The 23,977-nt window shown below is 44.4% G+C and overlaps 1 protein-coding gene across 1 annotated transcript in view; it reads right to left on the reverse strand.

Moving 5' to 3' along the window:
- MROH7 (maestro heat like repeat family member 7) overlaps window positions 1-23,977 on the reverse strand; it is a 66,566-nt gene that overhangs the window by 11,428 nt on the left and 31,161 nt on the right. Inside the window, exons 5-14 of the mRNA XM_036757234.1 lie at window positions 23,652-23,837; window positions 20,731-20,916; window positions 19,374-19,509; window positions 18,599-18,711; window positions 15,092-15,268; window positions 13,519-13,673; window positions 12,852-12,990; window positions 7,562-7,740; window positions 5,732-5,869; window positions 3,640-3,754 (exon numbers count right to left, since the gene is read on the reverse strand). Coding sequence (XP_036613129.1) covers window positions 3,640-3,754; window positions 5,732-5,869; window positions 7,562-7,740; window positions 12,852-12,990; window positions 13,519-13,673; window positions 15,092-15,268; window positions 18,599-18,711; window positions 19,374-19,509; window positions 20,731-20,916; window positions 23,652-23,837 — 1,524 coding nt within the window. The remainder of the gene's footprint in view (window positions 1-3,639; window positions 3,755-5,731; window positions 5,870-7,561; window positions 7,741-12,851; window positions 12,991-13,518; window positions 13,674-15,091; window positions 15,269-18,598; window positions 18,712-19,373; window positions 19,510-20,730; window positions 20,917-23,651; window positions 23,838-23,977) is intronic.

Here is a 23,977-nt window from a genome sequence, read left to right on the forward strand (position 1 = left end):
TCATGCCCTCTATGAGGTCCCACAGAGCCCTGTTCTGGGCCCTCTCCTCTTCTCCCTCTATATTCCTTCACGTGGGCATCTCATCAGCTCCTGGGGATTCAGTGAGCAGCCCCTGTCCTGGCTCAGTCTCTCTGCTGATGGCCAAACTGCCTTTCAGACATCTCAAACTGGACTTTCATGAGCATCTTAAATGCAGCATGTTCAAAACAGAACTCATCATCTTTAGCCCCAAAGCTTCCCCCCTTCCAAACTTTCCTGTTTCTGTCAAGGGCACCACGATCCTTCTAGTGGTCCAGGCTTATAACCAAAAGGTCATTTTTGACTCTTCCCTCTCTCTCACCCCACCCCCCGTACCCCACCCCACGTAGCCACTCAGTTGCTATGACTTGCTAATTCTTCCTCCTCAATAGTTCTCCTGTAGGCTCCCTTCTCTCCTCTGACAGGGAGTCCACCCTGGTGCAAGCTCTCATTACCTTACACCTGCTGGGGGTGGGTCTGCTGCCTCAAGGCTCTCCCCACTCCCATCCATCCTCTATTCAGCTACTAAAGTGATTTTCCTAATGCTCAAGTCTGATCAAGGTACTCCCTACTCAATAAACTCCAATGGCTCCCAATCACAGCCAAGATAAAATATAAACTGTTTTCTTTGTCATTAAGAACCCTTTATAATCCGGCCCCTCCTAACTTTCCAGGCTTCTCCTTACTCCCCGATATAACTCTTCCAATCTAATGACACAGGCCTCTTGCCTGTTCCACCAACAAGATCTTCCATCTCTGGGCTCTGGGCATTCTCTCTGGCTGTCCCCCATGCCTGGAATGCTCTCCCTCCTCTGCTCTGGTACTGACCTCCCGGGCTCTCTCTAAGTCCCAACTAAAATCCCACCTTCTGCAGGAAGCTTTCCCTGACCCCTCTTAATTCTAGTGCCTTTGCTCTGTTCATTATCTCCTAGCAATCTTGTATATAGATTGCTTTGTATATATTTGTTTGCATGTTGTCTGCCCTTTAGTCTATAAGATCCTTGAGGGCAGGGGCTGTCCTTCACCTCTTTTTGTATCTCCAGCAGTTAATCAGTGTTGATCAACTAACTGACCAGTGATGCCCCCTGTGGAGGGATCATGGCAAGAATTGTTCTCCCCATTTTTAAAAGAAGGAAAATGAAACCCAGATAGGGAAGATACTTGACCAAGGTCACACAGTGAGTTAGAAATAGAGTCCAAACTAGAATCCAGGTCTCTCCAGCTGAACATCAGGCAGTTAGGTGGTAAAGTAGATAAGAATGCTGGGCCTAGGCTCGGGAAGACCTGAATTCAAATCTGGTTTCACGTACTAGCTGTGTGACCTTGGGCATGTGACTTAACAGCTGCCTCAGTTTCCCCAAATCATAAAATGGAGATAGTACTAGCACCTACCTCTTGTTGTCATGAAGATAAAACGAGATATTTGTAAAATGCTTAGCATAGTGCCTGGCACACACTAGGTGCTTAATAAATGTTTATTTTCCCTCATTTTAGAAAGGAAGGAATAAGGAAAGGATAGAAGAAAGGAAGGGAGCAAGAAAGAAAATAGAGTAGAGAAGGAAGGGGGAGAGAGGAAAGGGAGGAGAGAGAACTTTGGGCAAGTCACAGGCCTTTTCTGGGTCTCCTTGTCCTCTGTAAAATGGACTGGGTGATCTATATGGTCCTTTTATAATCTCTTAAGTATTTTATAAACCTTAGCACACTATATCCACTCAATTTTTAAGTCCTATGATTTCTTTGAATCTCAATTTCCTCATTCATTTATTAATTACCTACTGTGTACTTAATACAAAGTTTAGATAAGATGCAGACCCTGCCTTCATGGAACTCGTAGTCTAATAGAAGGAAAAGATGCAAACACAGATTAGGATATCACCCAACGTTACATGACAAGTGATGAGACATCTGTGTCGATTGGGGAATGTCTCCAAACCAAAAAAAAAATCACACTTTTTCTAAGTACTAAAGACGTGATTTGGAAGGTGCCAAATAAAGGGGTCCGAGAAATATGAGGGTGGAATTTTATCATCCGCACATATAGGATACTCCCAGCTAAGGAAGCTCCTTCTACCAATGTCAGTTAGCACCTCCTTTATAACTTATAGTCTTATATAAGGTTGCCTAGTCCCATGGGAGGTTAACTAATTTGCCACTTGGCTAATCACAAAGCCAGTAGGCGTCAGTGGCAGAATTTGAATCCAAGTCTTCTTGGCTTCAAGGCTGGCTCTCTATCTACTAAGCCATGCTAACTCTCATATAGATGTATGTATAAATAGGTGGGTAGGTAGAAGGATAGATGGATGATGAGGAAGGGGGAGAGAAATAGAGGGATAAACAGATAAATAGATGGAGGGATGTATAGATGGATAGGTAGCTGGATGGATAGATGGATGGATAGATGGATGGATGGATAGATAGATAGATAGATAGATAGATAGATAGATAGATAGATGATGGACAGATGGATGAGGGAGGAAGAGGAGAGAAATAGAGGAATATATGGATAGATAGATGGAGGGATAGATAGATAGGTAGATGGCCAGATAGACAGATGGATCGCTATAGGTAGATGGGTAAAGGGATGTGTCAATGATAGATGGATGATGGATGGAGGGGTGGACAAATGGGTGGATGGACAGATTGACAGGTAAAGAGATGCAGCAAAGATAGATGAATGATAAATGGAGGGATACATGAATAGATAGTGGATGGATAGATGCATGATAGATAGGTGGGTGATAGGTGGATAGATACACACATACACAGAGATAAAGGGAGATGGATGGACAGACAGAGAGATGATGGAGAGATTGATGTAGAAACAGAGATATGCATATCAGAATCCTGGCTAATGGGTGCACTCTGGGGATATAGCTTGATTGGCTGGGCCCATTTTATATAAAAAATTCATATGATTAAATACAGATCAAAATATAGATCAAGAATTACATTTATAACTAGCTAAACTCTCTATGACACACAGATGCATCTATGAGGTATCGTAGCATGTGTAAAACTCATATGCGACTGGAACTACCAATTAACTCTAAACTCTATATTACACACACACACACACACACACACACACACACACACACACACACACGAGACAATGTAGAATAATATCTCTAGTCGGCCAGGAAGACCTGGGTCCAAGTCCCATCTTGATATATACTGGCTGTGTGACCCTGGACAAGTCACTCAACCTCTCAGGGCTCCAGGAAGTTCTCTAAGATTCAAGGATGCAGAAAAGGAGTTGACCTGTGATTGGGAAGGGGAGTTTCTACCTGGAGAATTCCCTATCCCAGTGAAATCAGAGGTTCCATTCCTATCTTTGTATAACTCTGTTTAAAGTGTTATGCAGATATGTTATCATAGCATCGTTATTCCTCAGAGTTTCACCTTCCCCATGGTGTTATGGGTGCTCCCTGCTTGCCCCCCTAAGCTCCGATGTGGGGTGTTTTCAGTCCTATCGGAGTCATTATTAGATTGTCAGCTCCTTGAGGCCAGGGTCTGTCCTTTGCCTTTCTTTGTATTACTGGCACTTAACTCAGCGCCTGGCGCATAGTAGGTGCTTAAAAAATACATTTTGACTCTGTCTTGGCCCAGGCCCGAGTTTACCTCCACGAAGAAGGCAGTGGCGGTGATCCTGTGTTTCTCATCCCCTCTTTCCAGGAGTGGAATCAGTAGATAGAGCACCCGACAGAGTTCTTGGCAGGAATAATGCACCATGGCCCTGGGGGTTAAAGTGAGGGACGCAGAGTGGGGGAGCTGCCTCAGCTTCTGGGAGAGGGTGAAGCCAGGCCAGGCCCCCATGATTAAGAAGGGATTTCCTCATCTGTAAAATGGCCGGCTGGGCTCAATGGTCTCTAAAGTCTCTTCCGTCTCTAAACCTGATGATTCCATGACCCTATGACCCTGTGGTTGTCCATCCTGCATCTTTCGCCAAATCAACCAAGGATCAACTCAAATGCCCTCTCCTCCAGGAAGCCTTCTGGGGTTTCTGATTCTCTAAATTCCTGGCAGCCTTTCATTTGTTGTCTGATCATGTGCCCTTAGATGTGATTCTCTAATTTCTGTCACTGAGAATCTCAGAGCAGGAATGGACTCTGAGGTTACATGGAGGAATCACTCTGCTATCAGAGTGAGAAAAGGAGTCAGAGGCCATTTACTACTTCTGTGACCCTTAGAAAATCACTTGAGCTCAACAAGATCCCTTTGTTAAGTTAGCAGATTCCACCAGATCCCTTCCAGCATGTAAACCCATGATTCTACATTAACGTTCCTGACAGAAGGCATAGGACTTTAATTGTTAGGAAGTTTTCATGGTGTTGAGCTAAAATCTACCTTTCCATCCCTCTCTTCCCCACAATCGCTCCTGATTCTGCCCTCAGGCGCCCAACAGAACACGGCTAATCCCCATTCTTCAGCCTGGAGGGGGTGGGGTGTCAGGGGTTTGGTCTATTCACGGATCTGAAGGGCTTTCCAGTACAAAAGGGACCAGCCTTATCCTGCTTGGCCACAGAAGGCAGAACGAGGACAAATGGGAGGAAGTTAGAAGAGCGCATTGCATCTATCAACCAATAAGCATTTATTAAGGTCCTACTATGTGCCAGGGACTGCGTTAGGCACATAGGATTCAGATTGAAAGAATGAAACAATACGTTGGTTTAGATGTGTTAGGAAGGGGCTTCCAGATAATGAAAACTGTCCAAGAGTGGAATTGGCTGACTCCAGAACTCTGGTGGGCCCTCCATCAGCGGAAGTCTTTAAGGGAAGGTAGAGTGACTGTGGAACGCTCCTGTTCATCATCTTTGAGCCCTTGGGGGAGATTCTATGATTCTGACATGGTGGCAGAGCCTGGACTCAAACACACACCCTACCTCCCAGCCCGGGGCGCTATCCACCGAACCACAATGCAGTCTGTCCTTTAGGGAGTGCATCTTAGTGCCCATAGCCACACGAGCACGGTGCTCCACACTCAGGGTGTACAGCACCTGACTTCTGCCCTGTGGGATATCTGCAGGGCCAGCTTCCCCAGCCCCCTTGGGATAGCTCTCATTGTAAACAAAGATTTTTTTCTTTCCATCCACCCCAAAGTTGCTTTTTTGAAAGTCACCCACTGCTCTGAAATCTAATCCTGTTTCCAAATGAAAATCCTTCAAATATTTGAGCCAATCAATCAACAAGAATTTATCAGCCTTCTACTCTGTTGCCAGGGTCCGAGGTGAGCGACCCAGAGCAAAAGAGCAATGTCCTCGTAGAACTTATACTCAAATACTAAAGACAGAATTCAGGTTTCCCCTGAGTCTCCTCCTCTCCAGGCTGAATACTCCCTAATTCTTTCAGCTGAGTCTCCAGGATTATAGTCCTCAGTCCTCTCCTGTCCTGGTGTGGCCAACCACAGAAAGAAAAGCAACAGCCCTTGGGTTCTGACCTGGAGTTTGGACAGTGTGGAGTACTGGGAAGGGCCCTGGTCTAGGAGTCAGCAGACCTAAGACATGTGACTTTGCACAGGCTGCTTCACTCACTGAGACTCTGCTTCCTCCTTGGTAAACAAGGGATAAAAATACTTATGTTGTTGTGAAGAGAGTGCTTTCTATGCTGGAGCTCTGTCGGTGCAGGTAGACTTTAGTCCAGAGCCTGGCCTCTCCCTCCAAGCCCTTCATTCCCAGACACCCAGGGCCTGGAACTGGCTCACCCGGGAGCTTACCTGGCTAGCAGAGATACGCCCCGGTGGTGATGTTCAGCCTGGCCCATGAGCTCCCAGCCGCCTTGGCTCTCCAGCAGGGCAGCTTCATAAGAACAACCCATCTTGAACAAAAGAGTCTTGACCACTTTCACCACCCACCTGGTGGGATAGCAGAAAGCTAGCATCATACCTACCCTCACTCTACCCTGAGGAAGCTAGGGCTGTCTATCCCCCCCCCAAACACCCTCACCCCCACCCAGGTCACCTTGGCCGTGGCCCTGGACCCCAGAATGCCAATGGTGGGGACCCTCGCCCCAGAATTGCAAGTCTCTTAATTTACCTGCAACTTCTTACACATGCTGTGTTAGGTACTGTAAATCTCCATTAGGGGGTGTTAGTGCATTAAAAACAAGGTTTTGAAAAAAAAATTAGCCTTAGAAACTCAAGAATAAACAGAAGCAAAATTAATCATCCTTTTGAGACCTTCTTTTACCTTTTGACATCCTTTTGTCTAACCATCTATATTTTTGGGACAAGAGCGTTGTGATCTGTCCCTATGTAGAGGTTGTGCCCTAAAGTCCTGGGGCTAGTGGCAAAATTGTGTCTTTTAGGCTAGCCCACACCCTCTTCCTACCACCCAGCTCTCTGGTTCTCCTGCATCACCTGGGATAAGATTGGGTGGTGGTTAGAGTGCTGGCTGTGAAATCAGGAAGACCTGAGTTCACATCTTACTTGTGATGTTTACTAGATGCGTGACCCTCAGCAAAGCATTTCATCTCTCTAAGCCTCAGGGTTGGATTCGGTAGCTCCTAAGGTACCTTATGGCTTAAATCTATGATCAGTTTTCCTATTTGGCTTTAGACTCCAGAGATTTTGATTTTGAGTCCAGACTGCTCATTACTAGCTATGTGACCTTGAGGTGGTCACTTCCCTTTTCTGAAAATATTTCCTTGTCTGTGAAATGAGAAGTACACCAGTGGGGGCTCATGAGCTGTACTGTTAGGGCTGTCCCTAGACTCCGACTGAGTAGTCACTCTTTCAGGGACTAAGCAGTGTAAGTACTAATGGGATGCTATGCTTGTGTTGCATACTTACCAGAATTTTGTGGAAAAACATTTTGTAAATCTGACATGTGTTAGGCAAATGTTAATGACTTTAGCTGAAGCTCCCAGAAACAAATGAATCACATACAGCTGCTGACCTAGATTAAAAACTCATCAAATCTCAGGGCTAGAAAGGATCTTGGAGGACATCTACTCACATTCAACCACCCATCATTGAAGGAACCCTGCTTCCCTTGACAATCTCCTCCAGGTGCTTTAGCCAAGATGGGAGGGGCCAGAAATCCCAGGAAATTACCTTGTATGAGCCACTCCACCTACCATCTATACACACTGCTAAGAAAAGTTGTTGACTTGTTCTGACTTAAAGGTGAGAGGCAGCTAGGTAAGTGGGAATAATCAGTAAGAGCTGACATTTAAGTAGTGGCTTAATGTTTGCAAAGTATTTTATATACAGATCTCATAGGTTCAATTCTCTGCTACTTAATACCTGTGCAAGGTCAGGTAAGTCCTTTCCCTCTGAAGGATAGTTTTCGTATCTGGAAAATGACCTTAGATTGTCTCTAAGATCTTTCTCATTCTAAATCTTGTGATCAGTTCTTGCCCTCCACCCCCACCCCCCAAATAACTTGGCCTTACCCTAAGGAATATATATTTTATAAACTTATGTTCATAGGAAAGAATTGAAGAATTAGCAGATTCACTAGCTGTGCTTCTGTTTACCCTTGTATTGTCAAATCTAATGGATGGTTTATGGGAAGTCAGGGTTGGTAACAGGAGTAGAGATTACCGGACAGGAACAAAGATGGAGCTTGGGCCATCCCTGAAGCTACAGTTGTTGCCAGGCAAGTTCAGGCCAATGTGGTAATGGACCTGGACCAACAGAGCAAGAAGCAACTGGGGGTAGATGCGCCTCACTCGGCCCACACAACTGTTGACAGAGAGAAGCTCGCACAGGCCACTGGCTGCCTAGAGTAGGGGAGGGGGAGAGAAGAGGAGGGAAGAAATGTGAAGTTCAAGGCTATCTTTCATAGCTCACCAAGCTCTCCTCCCCCACTCCCCCGTGAATACCCTGTCCATTCCTGGGGGGAGGCTGGGTCACTGAACAAAAGTTTTTATGGCTTCAGTCTTTCTCTACTAAGCCGAAGTGTGGGGCCCTGTGGGCCTCTGGGGAGGGTCCACCTAACCACAATATTTATCTGAGGGAAGCAGGGATGAGCCCAGCCTCCAGGGGCTCTAGAAATGTCTCTCTCAGCTGAAGGCTTAGAGGAAGAGGCAAGCCACAAAGTTCTGAATTTTCTGCTCTGTTTGTCTAAAGACAGTACGTAAAACTGAATATGTATATAAGCAACATTGGTTGGTTGAAACCAGTCCATCTAATGGGCCGAAGGATGTTGGGCAAGTCAGCCGAAGTAAAGGAAGGAAGAGTACACATACACACAGTTGGGTACAGAAACACACTTCATTCAATCGGGAAATGGAAGGGAAAGGAGAGAAGGAGAGGAGGGAGAATTAGGGGGAGTGTGGAATAAGAGAGAGATTAGACCTAAGCAAAACAACCTAACTGATGGTGTACAAAGTATTTATAAGCTCCTTTGAGGTGAGAAAGGATGGGAAACCCATGAGCTGGATGATGGATAGACAAGTTATGTCATATAAATGTGATGGAATATTAGTGTGTTGTAAGAAGTGATGAGGAGGGATGGTTTCAGAGAAACCTGGGAAGACTTACATGAACTGATGCATAATGAAGTGTATAGAAACAGAAGAACAATTTATGCAATGACAGCAGTATGGTCAATGCAAACAATTTTGGAAGAGTTTGAAACTCTTACCAGTGCAATAATCAGCCAAGATTCCACAGGACCAATTAATGATGAAAGAGATGACTCACCTCCTGATAGAGAGGGAAGAACTTAGAGTGCAGAATGAGGCAAATATTTTTTTTAACATGACCAATGTGGAAATTTGTTTTGATTGACTATGTATTCTTTGTAATGAAGTTTGTTTTTCTTTAGTTCTCAAGTTGGAGGGGTGGGAGAGGGTAAGAAGGCAGATTTTTGCTGATTGAAAGAAATTAAAATATAATGTTAAAAATTGAACAAGTCATAAATGAACTCACAAAGAAACAAATCCCAGGACCAGATGCATTTCTAAGCAAATTCTACCAAACATTTGGAGAATTAATTCCAATACTACATAAAATAAGGTTAATGGGGGAAACATCAAAAACTGAGATATGGAGACTATCATTCTGTTGGCAGAAAGTGAAGAGGAATTAAGAAGTTTCTTGATGAAGGTGAAAGAGGAGGGTGAAAAAGCTGGCTTGAAGCTTCACATTTAGAAAACTAAGATCTTGGCAACTGGTCCCATCACTTCATGGCAAATAGAGGGAGAGGAAATGGAAACAGTGTCAGATTTTATATCCTTGGGTTCAAAGATCAATGCAGATGGCTATTGCCACCATGAAATTTAAACGTTTGCTCCTTGGAAGGAAAGTTATGGCAAATCTGGACAGCAGGCTAAAAAGCAGAGACATTGCCTTGCTCACAAAGGTCTGTGCAATTAAAGCCATCTATGGGTTTTTCCAGTAGTAATACATGGCAATGAGAGTTGGATTATAAGGAAAGCTGACCACTGCAGAATTGACACTTTTGAATTGTGGTGCTCGAGAAGACTTTTGAGAGTCCCTTGGACACAAAAGAGATCGAATCAGTCAGTACTTAAAGAAATTAATTCAGGCCATTCGGTGGAAGGTCAAATACGGAAGCTGCAGCTTAAATACTGTGGCCACATAATGAGAACGCAAGACTCATTGGAAAAGACCCTGATGTTGGGAAAGGTGGAAGACAAAAGGAAAAGGGGACAGCAGAAGATGAGATGAATGGACAGTGCCATAGAAGCAATGAACATGAACTTGGACAGACTTTGAGAGATAGTGGAGGACAAAAGGGCCTGGTGTGCTGTGGTCCATGAAAGGGTCACGAAGGGCCCGACGCAACTGAACAGCAACTATTACTACGTAAATTGTTTGAGAAAAATAGAAAACTTAGAGGTTCTACCAAAGTCCTTCTATGACACAAATGTGGTCTTGATACCTAAATCAAGGAGAGTTAAACCATAGAAAGAAAGCTATAGGTCAATATCATAATGAATGTTGGTGAAAGATTTTAAATAAAATAATAACAAGAAGCCTTCAGCAACATATCATGAAGATCATACACATACAAGGAACGCAGGACAAGTTCAATATTAGGAAAACTATGAACATAAGTGGTTATATTAGTAACAAAAACAATGAAAATTATGTATATATGCAGAAAGGGCTTTTGACAAGATACAGCACCCGTTTTATTTTACTTTTTTTTGGAGGGGGGAAGGCAAGGCACTTGGGGTTAAGTGACTTGCCCAAGGTCACACAGCTAGTAAGTGCAGCACCCATTTTATTAAAAAAAGTAGAAAGCATAGGAATAAATGCACCTTTCCTTAAAATGATAAATAGTATCAACCTAAAACCAAGAATCAAGATTATACATAATGGAGATAAACTAGAGGCCTTTCAAATAAGATCAGGACAAAGCAAGGCTGTCCATTATCACTATTACTATTCAATATAGTCCTAGAAATGTTATCTTTAGCAATAAGAAAGAAAAGAAATTTGAAGAAAAAAGCATAGGCAAAGAGGAAGCAAAATTATAACTTTTGTGGATGATAAGATGGTTTACTTAGATAATCCTAGAGAGTCAATTAAAAAACTAAGTGAAACAACAAACAACTTCAGCATTATTTCAGGGTACAAAATAGACCTGCACAAATCATCAGTATTCCTGTATATTAGCAAGAAAATCCAGTGCAAAGAGATAGAAAGAGAAATTCCATTGAAACTAACTATAGATAATATAAAATATTTGGAAGTCTACCTGCTAAGACACACAAAAACTATGTAAACACCATTACAAAACACTCTTTATACAAATGCGGAGCTAAACAATTGAAGAAATCTTCATTGCTCATGGGTAGGCCAAGCCAATATAATAAAAATGACAATAGTATCTGAATTTATCTACTTATTCATGGCTATAATAATCAAATTACCAGACGTTTACATTACAGAGCTAAACGGAATAACAAAATTCATCTGGAGCAACAAAAGTGCAGGAATATAAAAGGAACTAATGAAAAAAAGTAGGTAGGAAGGGGACCTAGTAGCATCAGATCTCAAACTATACTACAAATTGCAACTGTCAAAATAATTTGGCACTCTGTAAGAAATAAAGAGATTGATCAGTGGAATAGAAAAGGTATATGATATACAGAAGTAAATGAGCACAGTAACCAAGTATTTGATAAACCCAAAGATCCAAGCTATCAGAACAAGAACTCACTATTCAATAAAAACGATTTGGAAAACTAGAGAGCAGCAGTCTGGCAGAAACAAGGTATAGATCAAACGAGGTATAGACTTCACACCATATACTAAGACAAGTTATAAGTAGGTACATGATTTAGACATAAAGGCTGACATAAACAAATTAGAGGATTATGGAAGAAATTACCAGTCAGTTCCACAGAAGGATAATGAGTCCATGACCAAACAAGAGATAGAGAGGCCCACAGGAGGTAAAACTGGACAATTTTTATTACAGAAAATGTAAAAGTTTTTTTTTCTCCACAAACAAAATCAATGCACCTAAAGTCAGAAGAGAAGCAGGAAATGGGGGGGGGGGAATCTTTGTAGAAAGTTTATTTGATATAGGTCTCATTTCAACTATATATATGGAACTGATTAAAATTTATAAGAACAAGAGCTATTCCCCATTTCAAAAGTGGTCAAAGGATTTGAATAGGCAGTTTTCAGAGGAAGAGATCTAAGCCATCAAGAGCCATATGAAAAAAAAACATGCTCTAAATCAATGGATAACTAGAGAAAGGCAAATTAAAACAACTCTGAGGTACCACTTCACATTAATCAGATTGGTAACATTAACAAAAAAGGAAAATGACAAATACCGGAGGGGTTGTAAGAAAACAGGTACATTTATATGGCATTACCAGGCATAAATTCCTGTGATAGTCACAGCAAACTAGCATAGATAGATAGATAGATAGCACTTTTTAAAGATTTTTCAAAGCCCTTTAGAAATATTATCTCATTTGATCCTCATAACAACCTTCAGAGGTAGGTTTGATTTTTCATACCCATTTTACAGATAAGAAAACAGAGGTTAAGTAACTTTCCTAGGATGGTACAGCTAGTAAGTGTCTGAGGCAGCTTTTGAATCCAGGGTACACCAAGAGTCCTGGTGGGGGGTAGGGAAGGGAAAGATATAACTGGCCTAACTTTGGGAGAGGGAACTAGAGAAGACTTGCTGCATGTATAAGCATAGAATCAGTGAGGACTGGAAATATAGGTAGGATAGATCCAGACTATGAAGGGAGAGTGACAAGTTTGAACTTCATTCAAATCTTCAGTAAAAATGTTGTCCATGACAGAATATAGAACAGTTTTAGGTCACTCTACTACAGACTATATCATGAAGTACTTTTAATTTGAATCAGTTGTCATCTCTGTCTGACTAGTAAATGTAAACACATTGATGGGGGCTCATGAGATAAGTTTTTGAGGGACTATCTATACAAAGACCCACAAAATACCTTAAACTTGCTGTGGCTTCGTCTGAGGCCATGACCCATTATATAACCCATCAGGTAACAAAGAATGGATGTGGTGATAATGGAGCCAACCAATTTAAAAAGCAAATGAATGTAAGAACAGAAGGAAATAATGAACGAAAGACTGTCTGGATGAACTAACAATGAGTGATTCAATGGATTGTAAATTCACATGATGTTAGAGCTGGAAGAGACCTTAGAATGGAGAAGTTCAGATCCTAGAACAAAGAATGTTAGAACCAGAAGGGACCTTAGAGATCATTTAGTTTGAAGCGGCTGAGGTGATTTGCCCAAAGTCACACAGAGTTAGAGATAGTTAGAACTAGAATACTAGAATCCGTCTTCTGACTTCGAGCAAGGGAAAGAAGAGGTGAAGCAATTGAGGAATGAGTACACAGTGTCCTTACCGCCAGGGGTACAATGGAGACCCTGCCATTCTTGGTGATGGGCTTCTCCTTCAGACTGGTCAGGAGCAGCTCTAGAAGGTCCCGAATGTCACAGCTGGGTTTCCGAAGAATTAGCTGCCTCCACATCTCTGCCCCATTGCTATAAGGATACAAAGTGAAGCCATGAAGGTGCTGTGAACCCACCCACTTGCCAATGGACTCCAGATGGATGGGAATGAAATGGGACAAAAGGGGGGTGGCACTCTTCTGAGGTCATGGGTAGATATAGTTCAATACAAGTTGGAATGGGCTTCTTTGGGAGACAGATAGTGAGCTCCCCATCATTGAAGGTATTCAAGCAGCAGCTGGGTGACCACTTCTCAAAGATAAGACAGGGAGTTGAATCAAGTGAACTCTCAAGTCTCTTTAAACTCTAAAATTCCAAAATGTGTATGATTCTAGAATCCATGCTCAGTCAGTGATCTTCCCAAAGAATTGGACGTGAGATCATATAAACACAGGTTACTCTAGTTCTAACCTAATCCCATTTCTAGCTGGTCACTCCCATCACCAGAAATTCAGTGGGGAAGGCAACTGAGGCTGAGGAGGGAGAAAACTCAGTTCTTTCAGATAAAAGTTGTGGAGGCACCTCAGGCTGAAGCCCTGCCCCAGCCCCATCAATTGGTACCTGTTCAAGGGGAGGGGACACATGAGCAGGGCGATGACCACCTCAGTCATGAAGGAACTGGCCAGGAGGGAGATGGGCAAGAGGGCAACTTCCCGGGCTCGTGGTTCATGGATGGCACTTAGATGCATGTAGATGCCATTCATGATGTCTGGTATCTGGAGGAAAATGGGAGGCAGAAATAGAAGAGCGGGAGCAGACAGAAGAGAGAGGAGGGTAGAGAGAGGAGAAAGGAAAAAGAGACAGGGACATAAAGGAAGAGAGGAGAGAGAAGGTAGGAGGGGAAAGAAAGAGAGAAGAGACGAGAGGAAAGGAAGAGAAAGAAGAGCAAAGAAGGAAAGGAAAGGAAGAGAGTAGACGAGAGGATAGAAAATAGAAGAGGGGAAAAGAGAAGAGAAAGAGTAGAACGAAATGGAAGAAAGAAGAGGAGAGAAGGAAGAAAAAGAGAAGAAAAAGGAAAGAAAAGAGAGAAGGAAGGGGAAGAGAAAGGAACAGAGGGGGGAGAGAGAAAAGTAGAGGAGGGGAGAAGAAATGGGGACAGGAGAGGGAAGAAGAGGAGAGAAGAGGCAGAAGAGAGAATGAGGAGAAAGGGAAAAGAGGTGGGAAATGGAGCAGGAAGAAGAGGAACCAAGTGGAAGAAAGGAGAAAAAATAAAGGGAGAAGAGGAATGGAAAGGGACAGAGAGGAAGAGAGGAGGGGGGAAGAGAGGGACAAAGGGGAAGAGAGAGAAAAGAGAGAAGGGGGAAGGAGAGGGACAGAAGGGAAGAGAGAGGAGAGAAAGGATGGGAGAGAAAAGGATGGGAGCAGAAAAGAGGAGAGGAGGGGGATAAGGATGAAGGAAAATTAGAAGAGAGGAATGGGAAGAACACAGAACACACAGGGAGAAAAGAGAGGAGAGGAAGAAACAGAAAAGAAGTGGAGAGAGAAAAGGGAAGGTAGAGGAGAAGAGATTGGGAGCCGGCAAGGGGAGAACCAGAGAAAGAGGGGAAAGGATAGACAAGGAAAGCCAAGTAGAGAAGAAAGAAGAGAAAAAGAAAGAAGGGGAAAAGGAACAAATAAGGTAACAGAGGGGAGGAGAGTGATGACAGGGAAAAGGAGAAAAGGTCCACAGGAACACGGTAAAGTGAGAGTGATCAGTAAGGGCAGAGGAGAAGGAGAAGAAATCAAAGAGAGAACAAAGAGAGGGTGAGACAGGAGGAAAGAAGAGGCAAGAGAAGAAGAGGTTACTGCACAGTCTCTTTCTCCAGGGAGTATACTCTGGGCCCCAGCCTTAGAGTGACGGCTCCCCTCCATAGAATAGCTCTCTCCTTCTTCGTTGTCCACCCCAGTCTGGATATTGCCCGAGGGGAGAGAGGGAAGGGAGAAGGGGGCACCCCTGGGGCTCTGCTCTCATCCAGATGTGCAGCCGGGAAGGTCTCTCCAATCTTCCCACCTCTGCCCCTTTGGTGACCCAGGGCAGCTGTCCAGGGGACAGATCACCCAAAGATGGAGTGGAGGTAGGAAAGGGGAGGGTTAGAACTCCCTGCCCTAAGGACTGGCTCCCTGCCTCTAGTACTTCCTCTGGCAGCCTTCTTACCACCTCCAATACCCTGTGTCTATACCACTCCAGAACCGAGCTCAGGGTGACCTCAGAAGCCAATTGCATCATCTCTGCTGTATCCTTTGAAGGGATCTCCTGGTCATCCCTCAGGCCTTCCAAGGCAGCCAGGAGTAGATCTTTCACTTGTTGGGGTCCAAGAAAGTCTCCAAATTCCTGAAATGCATAGACACATATGCATAAAGTTAGCCTTATTCCACTAGGCTCCGGTGGGAAGGATTACACCCAGGAGGGTATATTGAAAGGCGGCAGATTTCCCACCACGGCATTTTTCATAGCTTAGGTACCAGAGAGAGATAGACGTTCAGAGCTGGAGCAGCCGCATTGTGGGAGAGGGGGTGGGTACTAAAAACCAGCCAGAGGATGCACATACTCCTATGATGCAGGTGTGACCACAAAGGGAAGAAAACCAGAGACAGAGATGCCTGAGGACAGGGTGAGGACAGAGTATTGATGGTTCATGCAAGCAACCAAGGAGGAGTTCAGTGCTTTCGTTCCCAGAGCATGAAGATCAGGACCATGGAGTGGGGGTGAAGTGACTTGTTTCCCTTCCTTCTTTTCTTCTAACTCTGAGACCAAGGATACTTAATGACACTCCCCTCCTACAGGCCTTTGGGAACACTTGTACCTGTGACAGTGAAGAGCAGAGTGAATAGCTGAACATTCAACTCTATCAAGAGTGGCTATGTGTCCTGCCGCTTAGAGCTTACTACCCAACTTTGAATTCATTTTTATGCATTTTTACACATAACTGCATTTACCCTCATTGGTAAGTGTCTGAATTCTTTCTGGATAAGTGGAGAAAGGAACTAAGATGATACATCTCAGTGGGTGGGCACAAAAGCCAAAAGAGTTATTGGTTATTCTTTTTAAATGTTTATTATATTTTTCAATGAACAAAAATCTATTTTCTCTCCTCACCTCCCTCCCCCCACAATGAAAAAGAGAGAAAAACAAAACCCTTGTAACAAATGGGCATGGTTATGAGTTATTTTCAAGAATGAATCCATTTTCCTGGACTTTAAATACAAAGCCCCAGGAGCATTAGGGAAGTCTAAGGGCTGAGTATGTTCAGTTAGTAATGAGTCAGTTGCTATGGGATTGGTGTGTTTGCACATGTCCAGATGAGGGAACTGGGACAGATTGAGCTTCAAGTGGCTTGTACTCCAAACAGCTGCTTCAAGACATTCCCTTAGGGCTAGCAACATCCTCAGAGGGACCCAGATTGCTCCAAGTACTACCTAAGAAAACCCCCCTTAAAGCAGAAAGCTGGGAAACAATTTTTGAAGCTAGTGTCTCTGATAAAGTCCTCATTTCTAAAATATATAGAGAACAGGGTCAAATCTATAAGAATACAAGTTATTCCCCAATTGATAAATGGTCAAATGATAAGAACAGGCAGTTTTTAGATGAAGAAATTAAAACTATATATAGTCATATAAAATGCTCTAAATCACTATTGATTAGAGAAATGCAAATCAAAACAGCTCTAAGGTACACCTATCAGACTGGCTGACATGACAAAACAGGAAAATGATCAATATTGGAGAATATGTGGGAAAATTGGAACACTAATGCATTGTCGGTGGAGTTGTGAACTGACCCCACCATTCTGGAGAGCAATTTGGAACTATACTCAAAGGGCTATAAGACCCTGCACACCCTTTGACCCAGCAATACCACTGCCAGGGCTGTATCCCAAAGAGATCATAAAAATAGGAAAAGGACTCACATGTACAAAAATATTTATAGCAGCTCTTTTCATGGTGGCCAAGAATTGGAAATCGAGGAGATGCCCATCAATTGAGGAATGCATGAACAGTTGTGGTATATGAATGTGATGGAACACCATTGTTCGATAAGAAATGATGAGCAGGAGGACTTCAGAAAAACTTGGAAAGCCTTGAATGAACTGATGCTGAGTGAAGTGAGCAGAACCAGGAAAACATTGTACACAGTAGCAGCAACATTGTTCAATGACTAGCTTTGTTAGACTTAGCTCTTCTCACCAATGTAAGGATCTAAGATAATGCCAAAAGACCCATGATGGAAAATGCTGTCCACATCCAGAAAAAGAACTATGGAGTCTGAATGCAGATCGAAGCATACTCTATCTCTTTTTTTTTCTTCTTTCTTGTGGTTCCTCCCATTGGTTCTAATTCTTCTTTATAACACGACTAATGTGAAAATATGTTTAATATAAATGTAGATATAGAGCCTATATCAAATTGCATGTTGTCTTAGTGAGGGAGGAGAGGAAGGAGGAGTAGAAAATTTGGAACTCAAAATCTTATGGAAGTGAATGTTGAAAACTAAAAATAAATAAATACATAGATAGATAAATAAATAGGAAGAAAGAAAGAAAGGAAGAAAGAAAGGAAGAAAGAAAGAAAGAAAGAAAGAAAGAAAGAAAGAAAGAAAGAAAGAAAGAAAGAAAGAAAGAAAGGAAGAAAGAAAAAGAAAGGAAGGAAGGAAGGTAGGGAGGGAGGGAGGAAGAAAGGGAGGGAGGGATGGAGGAAGGGAGACAAGGAGGAAGGAAGGAAGGAAGAAGGAAGGAAGGAAGGAAGGAAGGAAGGAAGGAAGGAAGGAAGGAAGGAAGGAAGGAAGGAAGGAAGAAACCCTTCCTAGCCCTTATAGAACTATTCAAAATTAGAGTTCCCTATCACTGGGGATGGCCCAGTGGAGCAAGAATGATCACTCCCAACCTGGCCCAGTCCACGACTCCTGGGCTACTTCTTGACCTTGCCCCAATTCTAAGACCTTTTCACCTACCTCGACTTTTCAGCTCCTTTTAATGTCCCCATTAAGTAAGTTCATTGAGGGCAGAGGCTGTCATTATTTTTCTTGTATCTATATTCCCAGAGTTTAGCAAAGTGCCTGGCATAAGTGCTTAATAAATACTCCATCTACTTGCTGGGGATGTTGGAAAGGGAGTTCTTGGTTTAGGTAGTTTTTGAGGTCCATTGTTACAGGGGACAAGCCACCATCAGGGAGTTTTTACTAAGCACCCCCCCCACTTCCTTGCAGAAGGTAGAAGTTGAGTGAGGTCTTGAAGGGAGCCAGGGGAGCCAAGAGGTAAAGGTGAGGATGAAGGATATTCCCCGGTTGGGCAAAGAATCCATCCTGGGTATAAGCAACTCCCCCATTCCCCATCCTATGCCCATAAGACTTGGCTGATAGTCCCTCCCTACTCCTCAGCCCTTCAGTGTTGTGGAGGGGTCTGGTGGAGATCAGAAGTGCAGGGAAAGCGGCTATGCCTGGAGAATAGTCTTAGGGAGGGACTACTAGGTCAGGGAGAAAGTACAGACACACACATCCCCTGGAGGCAAAGCCCTGGTCACCAGCACTAAGGCTCTGGATCAATAGAATACAAGCCCCTTGAGGACAGGCACTGTTCATTGACCAGCACACTGTAGGTGCTTAATAAATGCTTACTGACTGATTGCTCAATCAACCAGCTCCCCCCTCCCCCTTGCCTGTAGTTACCGCGATCACTCTCAAGATGTTTTGGCAAGGACTGATGGGGTTGTAGGGGCCTAGAAACCGCTTGTTGCTCTCGTGCAGCTCAAGCTTGTTGGTCTCTTCCTTATCTATGTTCCCTGGAAAAAGAGGGAGAGATGGAGGTTTCCTCTCAGAAGGCACTCCCCATGCCCACCCCAGATCACCTGGTCTACCCTTCCCAGGAGCCCAGGCTAGGTCAGCCTCCTTATGGAAACCCAGGCTATGCCAACCTCATCTAGGGACTTGGGGTGGACTAGGGACCCCTTCCCAGGAGCCCTGGGATCAATCATCCCTGCTGCCATCTTTCCTGGGAGCCTTCAAAAGGCTGCCCAGGATTCTGCATTGAGAAGGGTCCTTAAAGCTCATCCCTCTGGTTCAGAACCCTCATTTTACAGATGAGGAAATGGAAGTGGACAGATCCCAGCTGCTAGGGAGAGGCAGAACCGGGCTGCATTAGACTGCCCATTCCTTTAGCAGAAGCATTGGGCTAGACAGCCTTCACGGGTACTGTCCACTGCTGGCTCCAATAATCTATCTTCTTAATTCTGTGGTAAGGTCCATTCCAGCCCTAACATTCTAGGGTCTCTCATGGTCCATTCTCTTCCCTTCCATCTCTGCCACTCTATGTTCCAATATCCATAAGGTTCAAGGAGATCCTATATTCTCAGGAGAGCTAAAGACCTAATGCTATTTATGGGAGACCCTGGGGTGGAGGGGCTTCCTTGGGCTCTGTCTCCATGCCACAGATCTCATCACATACTCTTCTGGAACTCCAGGATGGTGTAAAGGATGATGACACCATCCAGGGCTTCATGGCCGATCTCTTCATCTGGGTCACATATGCGAAGAATGAGGCGTCCAAGCAGGAGACCAAACATGGGGAAGCCAAACATTGTCTGTTGGACAGGATCACAGAGCACAGAGTTAGGTCCCAGACACTGCCGAGTTTAATATGCACATTTTACAGATGAACAAGCCTAGGATGAGAGAGGTTCAGGGACTTGGCTGGAGTTACAGAGCTCACAAGGGTCAGAGGCAGGATCTGAAACCAGGGCTTCCTGGCCACTCTGCCTCGCTCAGTTAATTAACAAATGCTTGTCGATGTTGACTCATCTTCCTGAGTTCAAATCTGACCCCAGACACTTCCTGACTATGTGACCCTGTGAAAAGTCACTTCACCTTGTTTGCCTCAGTTTCCTCATCTGTAAAATGAACCGGAGAAGGAAATGGCGAACCACTCCAGTATCTCTGCCAAGAAAATCCCAAGTGGGGTCATGAAGAGTTGGACACAACTGAAATGACTGAACAACAACAAAATACTTATTCCATTCATCTAACCACCCAGTCAAACTGACCTGATGTCTGTGTTAGAAATACAACCTATGCTTTCTCAGCTCTGAGACATTGCTTATGCCCTAGGGATGGAATTTTTCCTTCCCTTTCTTTGCATATTGAATTTCCACCTATTCTTTGAAGCCCACCTGAGATGCCATCTCCTCCAGGAAACTGCCTCTCATTCCCCACCTTGGGGTAGAGAATGACTTCCTCCTCCAACCTCACCTAATGCTGTATGATTCTCTGCTACACTAACTAGGCGTTATATTTATTTATGTGTGTGTCTTCTGTCCCCTACAGGACTGTATGCTCCATGAGGACAGGGATAATAGTTCATATCTTCCTACCATGGCTAATGGTGCCCTGCTCAGTCCATAGTCAGCCCTTTCTAAACAAATAGATGTTGAAGTGATTAGAATTGACACAGATATAGACACAAAAACAGATATAGGTACCGGTATGTGTACAGCTATAGGTACTGGTATGTGTACATGGAGACAGCAGGAGACCTTAGGAAGCTTCAATTCTATTTGTGGTCAATTCCCCTCTGTAAGCCTGTTTTCTTCTTTGTCACAAGTCAGGATTAGACTAGATAATCTGGCCAGTCTCTTCCAGCTCTAACATCCCAAATACACACACATACACATACACACACACACACACACACACACACACACACACACACAATGCCCTCAGACACCCAGCTGACATATTCAGAAACAAGCAGACAAACATGGATGCTAATGGATATACACAGACCCTCTTGCGAGGCAGGTACCTACAAAATAGTGCCCTCGGTTGTTCTCGAAGGTCAACTGTCTAGGCTCCATAGGGAAGTTCAAGAACTGCTTTACAAAGTTGGTAAAGAAAAGCTGGGTCTGGAGTGTGCAGTTTAGCAGGAAGACATTGCTGTTCACTGCTCGGGCTCTCTCGTGGGCCTTGGCAGATGTCATCCAGGGTCCCAGGGGCTGTGGGGAGAAGAATTTGTCTGTGGCGGCCAAGGCAAGAGGGTCAAGAGACCTAGCCTTGGGTCCCAGTTCTGCCCCTGACTCAGTATATGACCTCAGACAGGCTTCCTGTCTCTGGGTCTCATGTGCCCCTTTGTCAGATGAGGCCGTGGGGTGGATGACCCTGAAAGTCCTTCCTAGCATGAGCTCTCTCAGCTAGTGTCCAGGGGCTGTTAGGGGCCAGAAGGGAACTCAGAATGTAGAATGTTAGAGCAGGAAGAAGTCCTAAAATGCAGAGTGTTAAAAGCATAGAGCTAAAAAGAACCTTAGAATGTAGCATGCATAAAATGTACATTAGAACAGAGAATGTTAGAGCTGGAAGGAACCTTGGGATCCAGAATGGAAGAGTTAGAAAGAATCTTAGAGCATAAGACATATAAAATTTACATTAGAACAGGAATGTCAGAGTTGGGAGGGAACTCAGAACAGAGATTGTCAATAACTGGGAAGGCCCTTAGAATACAGAATGTGAGAGCTTGTAAGGACCTTAGATCATGGAATGTCAAAGCGTGGAGAAGTCTTAGAACATGGAATGTTAGAGCTCAACTGAAACATAGAACATAAAATGCTAGTGCCAGAAAAGACCTGAGAGCAAAGGATGCATAGACTTATGATAGAACACAGAGCACAGAATGTTGGAGCTAAAAGAACCTTAGAATGTAGAATGCATAGACTGAACGTTGGTACAGACAACACTGGGGTGGAAAGAACCTTGGGACACAATGTCTGAGCTAGAAAGAGTGGTGGAAAAGGAAGTGAAGTGGGGCAGGAAGTAAGAAGAGATTAAGAAGAGAGGGAAACTAGGGAGGGAGAAGGGATAATGGAGACACCAATGGTAGAAACAGAGATCGAGGCAATGGAGACGGGAAGGGACAAAGAGGGAATAAGTCAAGAAAGGAAGGGGACAGGGATAGGGAGATGAGAATGGAGAAAAAGAGCAAATACAATTTAATAGGAATATGATCTCCCCTGGCCCCAGTAGCAAAGTGTGACCTTGGCAAACCCCTTCCATTCTCTAGGCCTTAGCTGCGTAAAGCATGTGTAAAATGAGGGCAATTATCCCCAACCTATCCGTTTCACAAGGCTATTGTGGAGAATGAGATAGTCATTTTAAAAGCCTTTGTAAGTTATTAACCCCACCATCTTGGACAGATATTGCCAGAGGAAAAGGAGCTGGACCCAGATTTGAAGGGGAGGAGAAGAGTGGACTGGGTCACAGGATTATAGATTTCCTATTGGTGGATTTTTTCCTGGGCCTCCATTTTGGGGGTGGGTGAATTTAGGGTTAGGGTTAGAGTTAATCTGTTCAGGAACCATTTGCCTCTTGGCTGTGCTTCTGACTCTACTGACTTCCCCACCAGGTGGGTACCTTCTCCTCCCCTCCTCTTTTATGCATGGTCTCACTCCATTGGAGGGTAAGCTCCTTGACTGCATAGACCATCTTTCTTTTAGCTTGAATTTGTACCCTCAATACTTAGCACAGTGCCTGGCAAACAGCAGTTGTTTAATAAATGCTTAGTGCCTTGCCTGCCTGCCTAGTGCTAGTAGGAGGGTCAGAGGCCATCTAGTTCCTCCTCCTCATTTTACAGATGCAGAAACATAATCACAGTGGTTGAGTAAGTGGCCAAGTCTGGATTTGAATCCAGATTTCAAATCCAGCACCCTTCCCACCATCCTGCTCTATACCATTGGTTCAATAGATCCCAAGCTACGCCATGACACCAAAGTCCATCTTTGGGTATCAGTATTCTCTCAGTGGTGCTGTGTAGTATAAATCATGAAATACCACCATCTTAGAAGAACCACAGGATCATAGACTGGAACGGATCTTGGGGATCAAAGGATCCAAGCCCCTTATTTGACTTGTCCAAGGTTCCACAGATAGTGAGTAGAAGAGTGGGTATTTGAATGTGGGACTCTCTGATTCCGAAACCATGACTTTCCCACAGCGGGACTGGGTGAAAGGGACAATGATAGGCACAGAGATGGGAATGGGAATGGGGATGGGGATGGCAATGGGAATGGAGATGAGGATGGGGATGGGGATGGGAATGGGGATGGGAAATGTGGATGGGAATATGGATGAGGATGGGGATGGGAATGGGAATGGGGATGGGATGGGATGGGGATGGGGATGGGAATGGGGATGAGGATGGGAAATGGGGATGGGAATGGGAATGGGGATGGGATGGGATGGGGAATAGAGATAGGGATGGGGAATGGGGATGGGGAAGGGGATGGGGATGGGAATGGGGATGAGGATGGGGATGGGAATGGGGGTGGGGAGGGGGATGGGGATGGGGATGGAGATGTGGAATGGGGCTGGGGAAGGGGATGGGGAATGGGGATGGGAATGGGGAATAGGGATGGGGATGGGAATGGGGATGGGTATGGGATGGGAATAGGGATGAAGATGGGGATGGGGATGGGGATAGGGATGGGGATGGGGATGGCAATGGGGTTGGCAACGGGGATGGGGACGGGGAATGGGGATGGAATAACAGAGAAGGATAAAGATGAAGGAGAGAAGGAAGAGATGAAAGAAAGAAGTGAGGAGCTGAGGATGGAAGAAAAAGGGTGGGGAAGAGGTTGTAGGGGGCAGGAGTAAGAAGGTGCCATTTCTGATGACACTGAGGCTTTGCAATATTGCTCATTTCTCCAGTCCCACCCCTACCTCCCAAAGCACATGCCCAGACCCATTTCCACAAGCACTTCTCTCTGGTCTTTCTATTGCCTCTAACTTGTCCTGTGTTAAGTACAGAACCTCCTTGAACCCCTCTGCTCACCTTCAAAAGGCTAGTTAGGCCATCTGGCGTAGGGTCCTCTAAGAAGAGAGAGTTCAGCAATGTCTGAAGTGCATCCAGTGTCTGAGAATACAGTATCTGAGGGAGGAGAGGAGAGAAGGGAGGTAGTTATGAGTCCTGGAGGGTGGTGAGGGGCCCTCCCACAAATACTGGGCCATTTTCAGGTTAGGGGATCAAGGAGTCACCTTTTAGCCCTTTCTGTGAGTCAAGGAGAAGAG

Source organism: Trichosurus vulpecula, chromosome 4 (genome assembly GCF_011100635.1).
Source record: "Trichosurus vulpecula isolate mTriVul1 chromosome 4, mTriVul1.pri, whole genome shotgun sequence".
NCBI classification, from domain to species: domain Eukaryota; kingdom Metazoa; phylum Chordata; class Mammalia; order Diprotodontia; family Phalangeridae; genus Trichosurus; species Trichosurus vulpecula.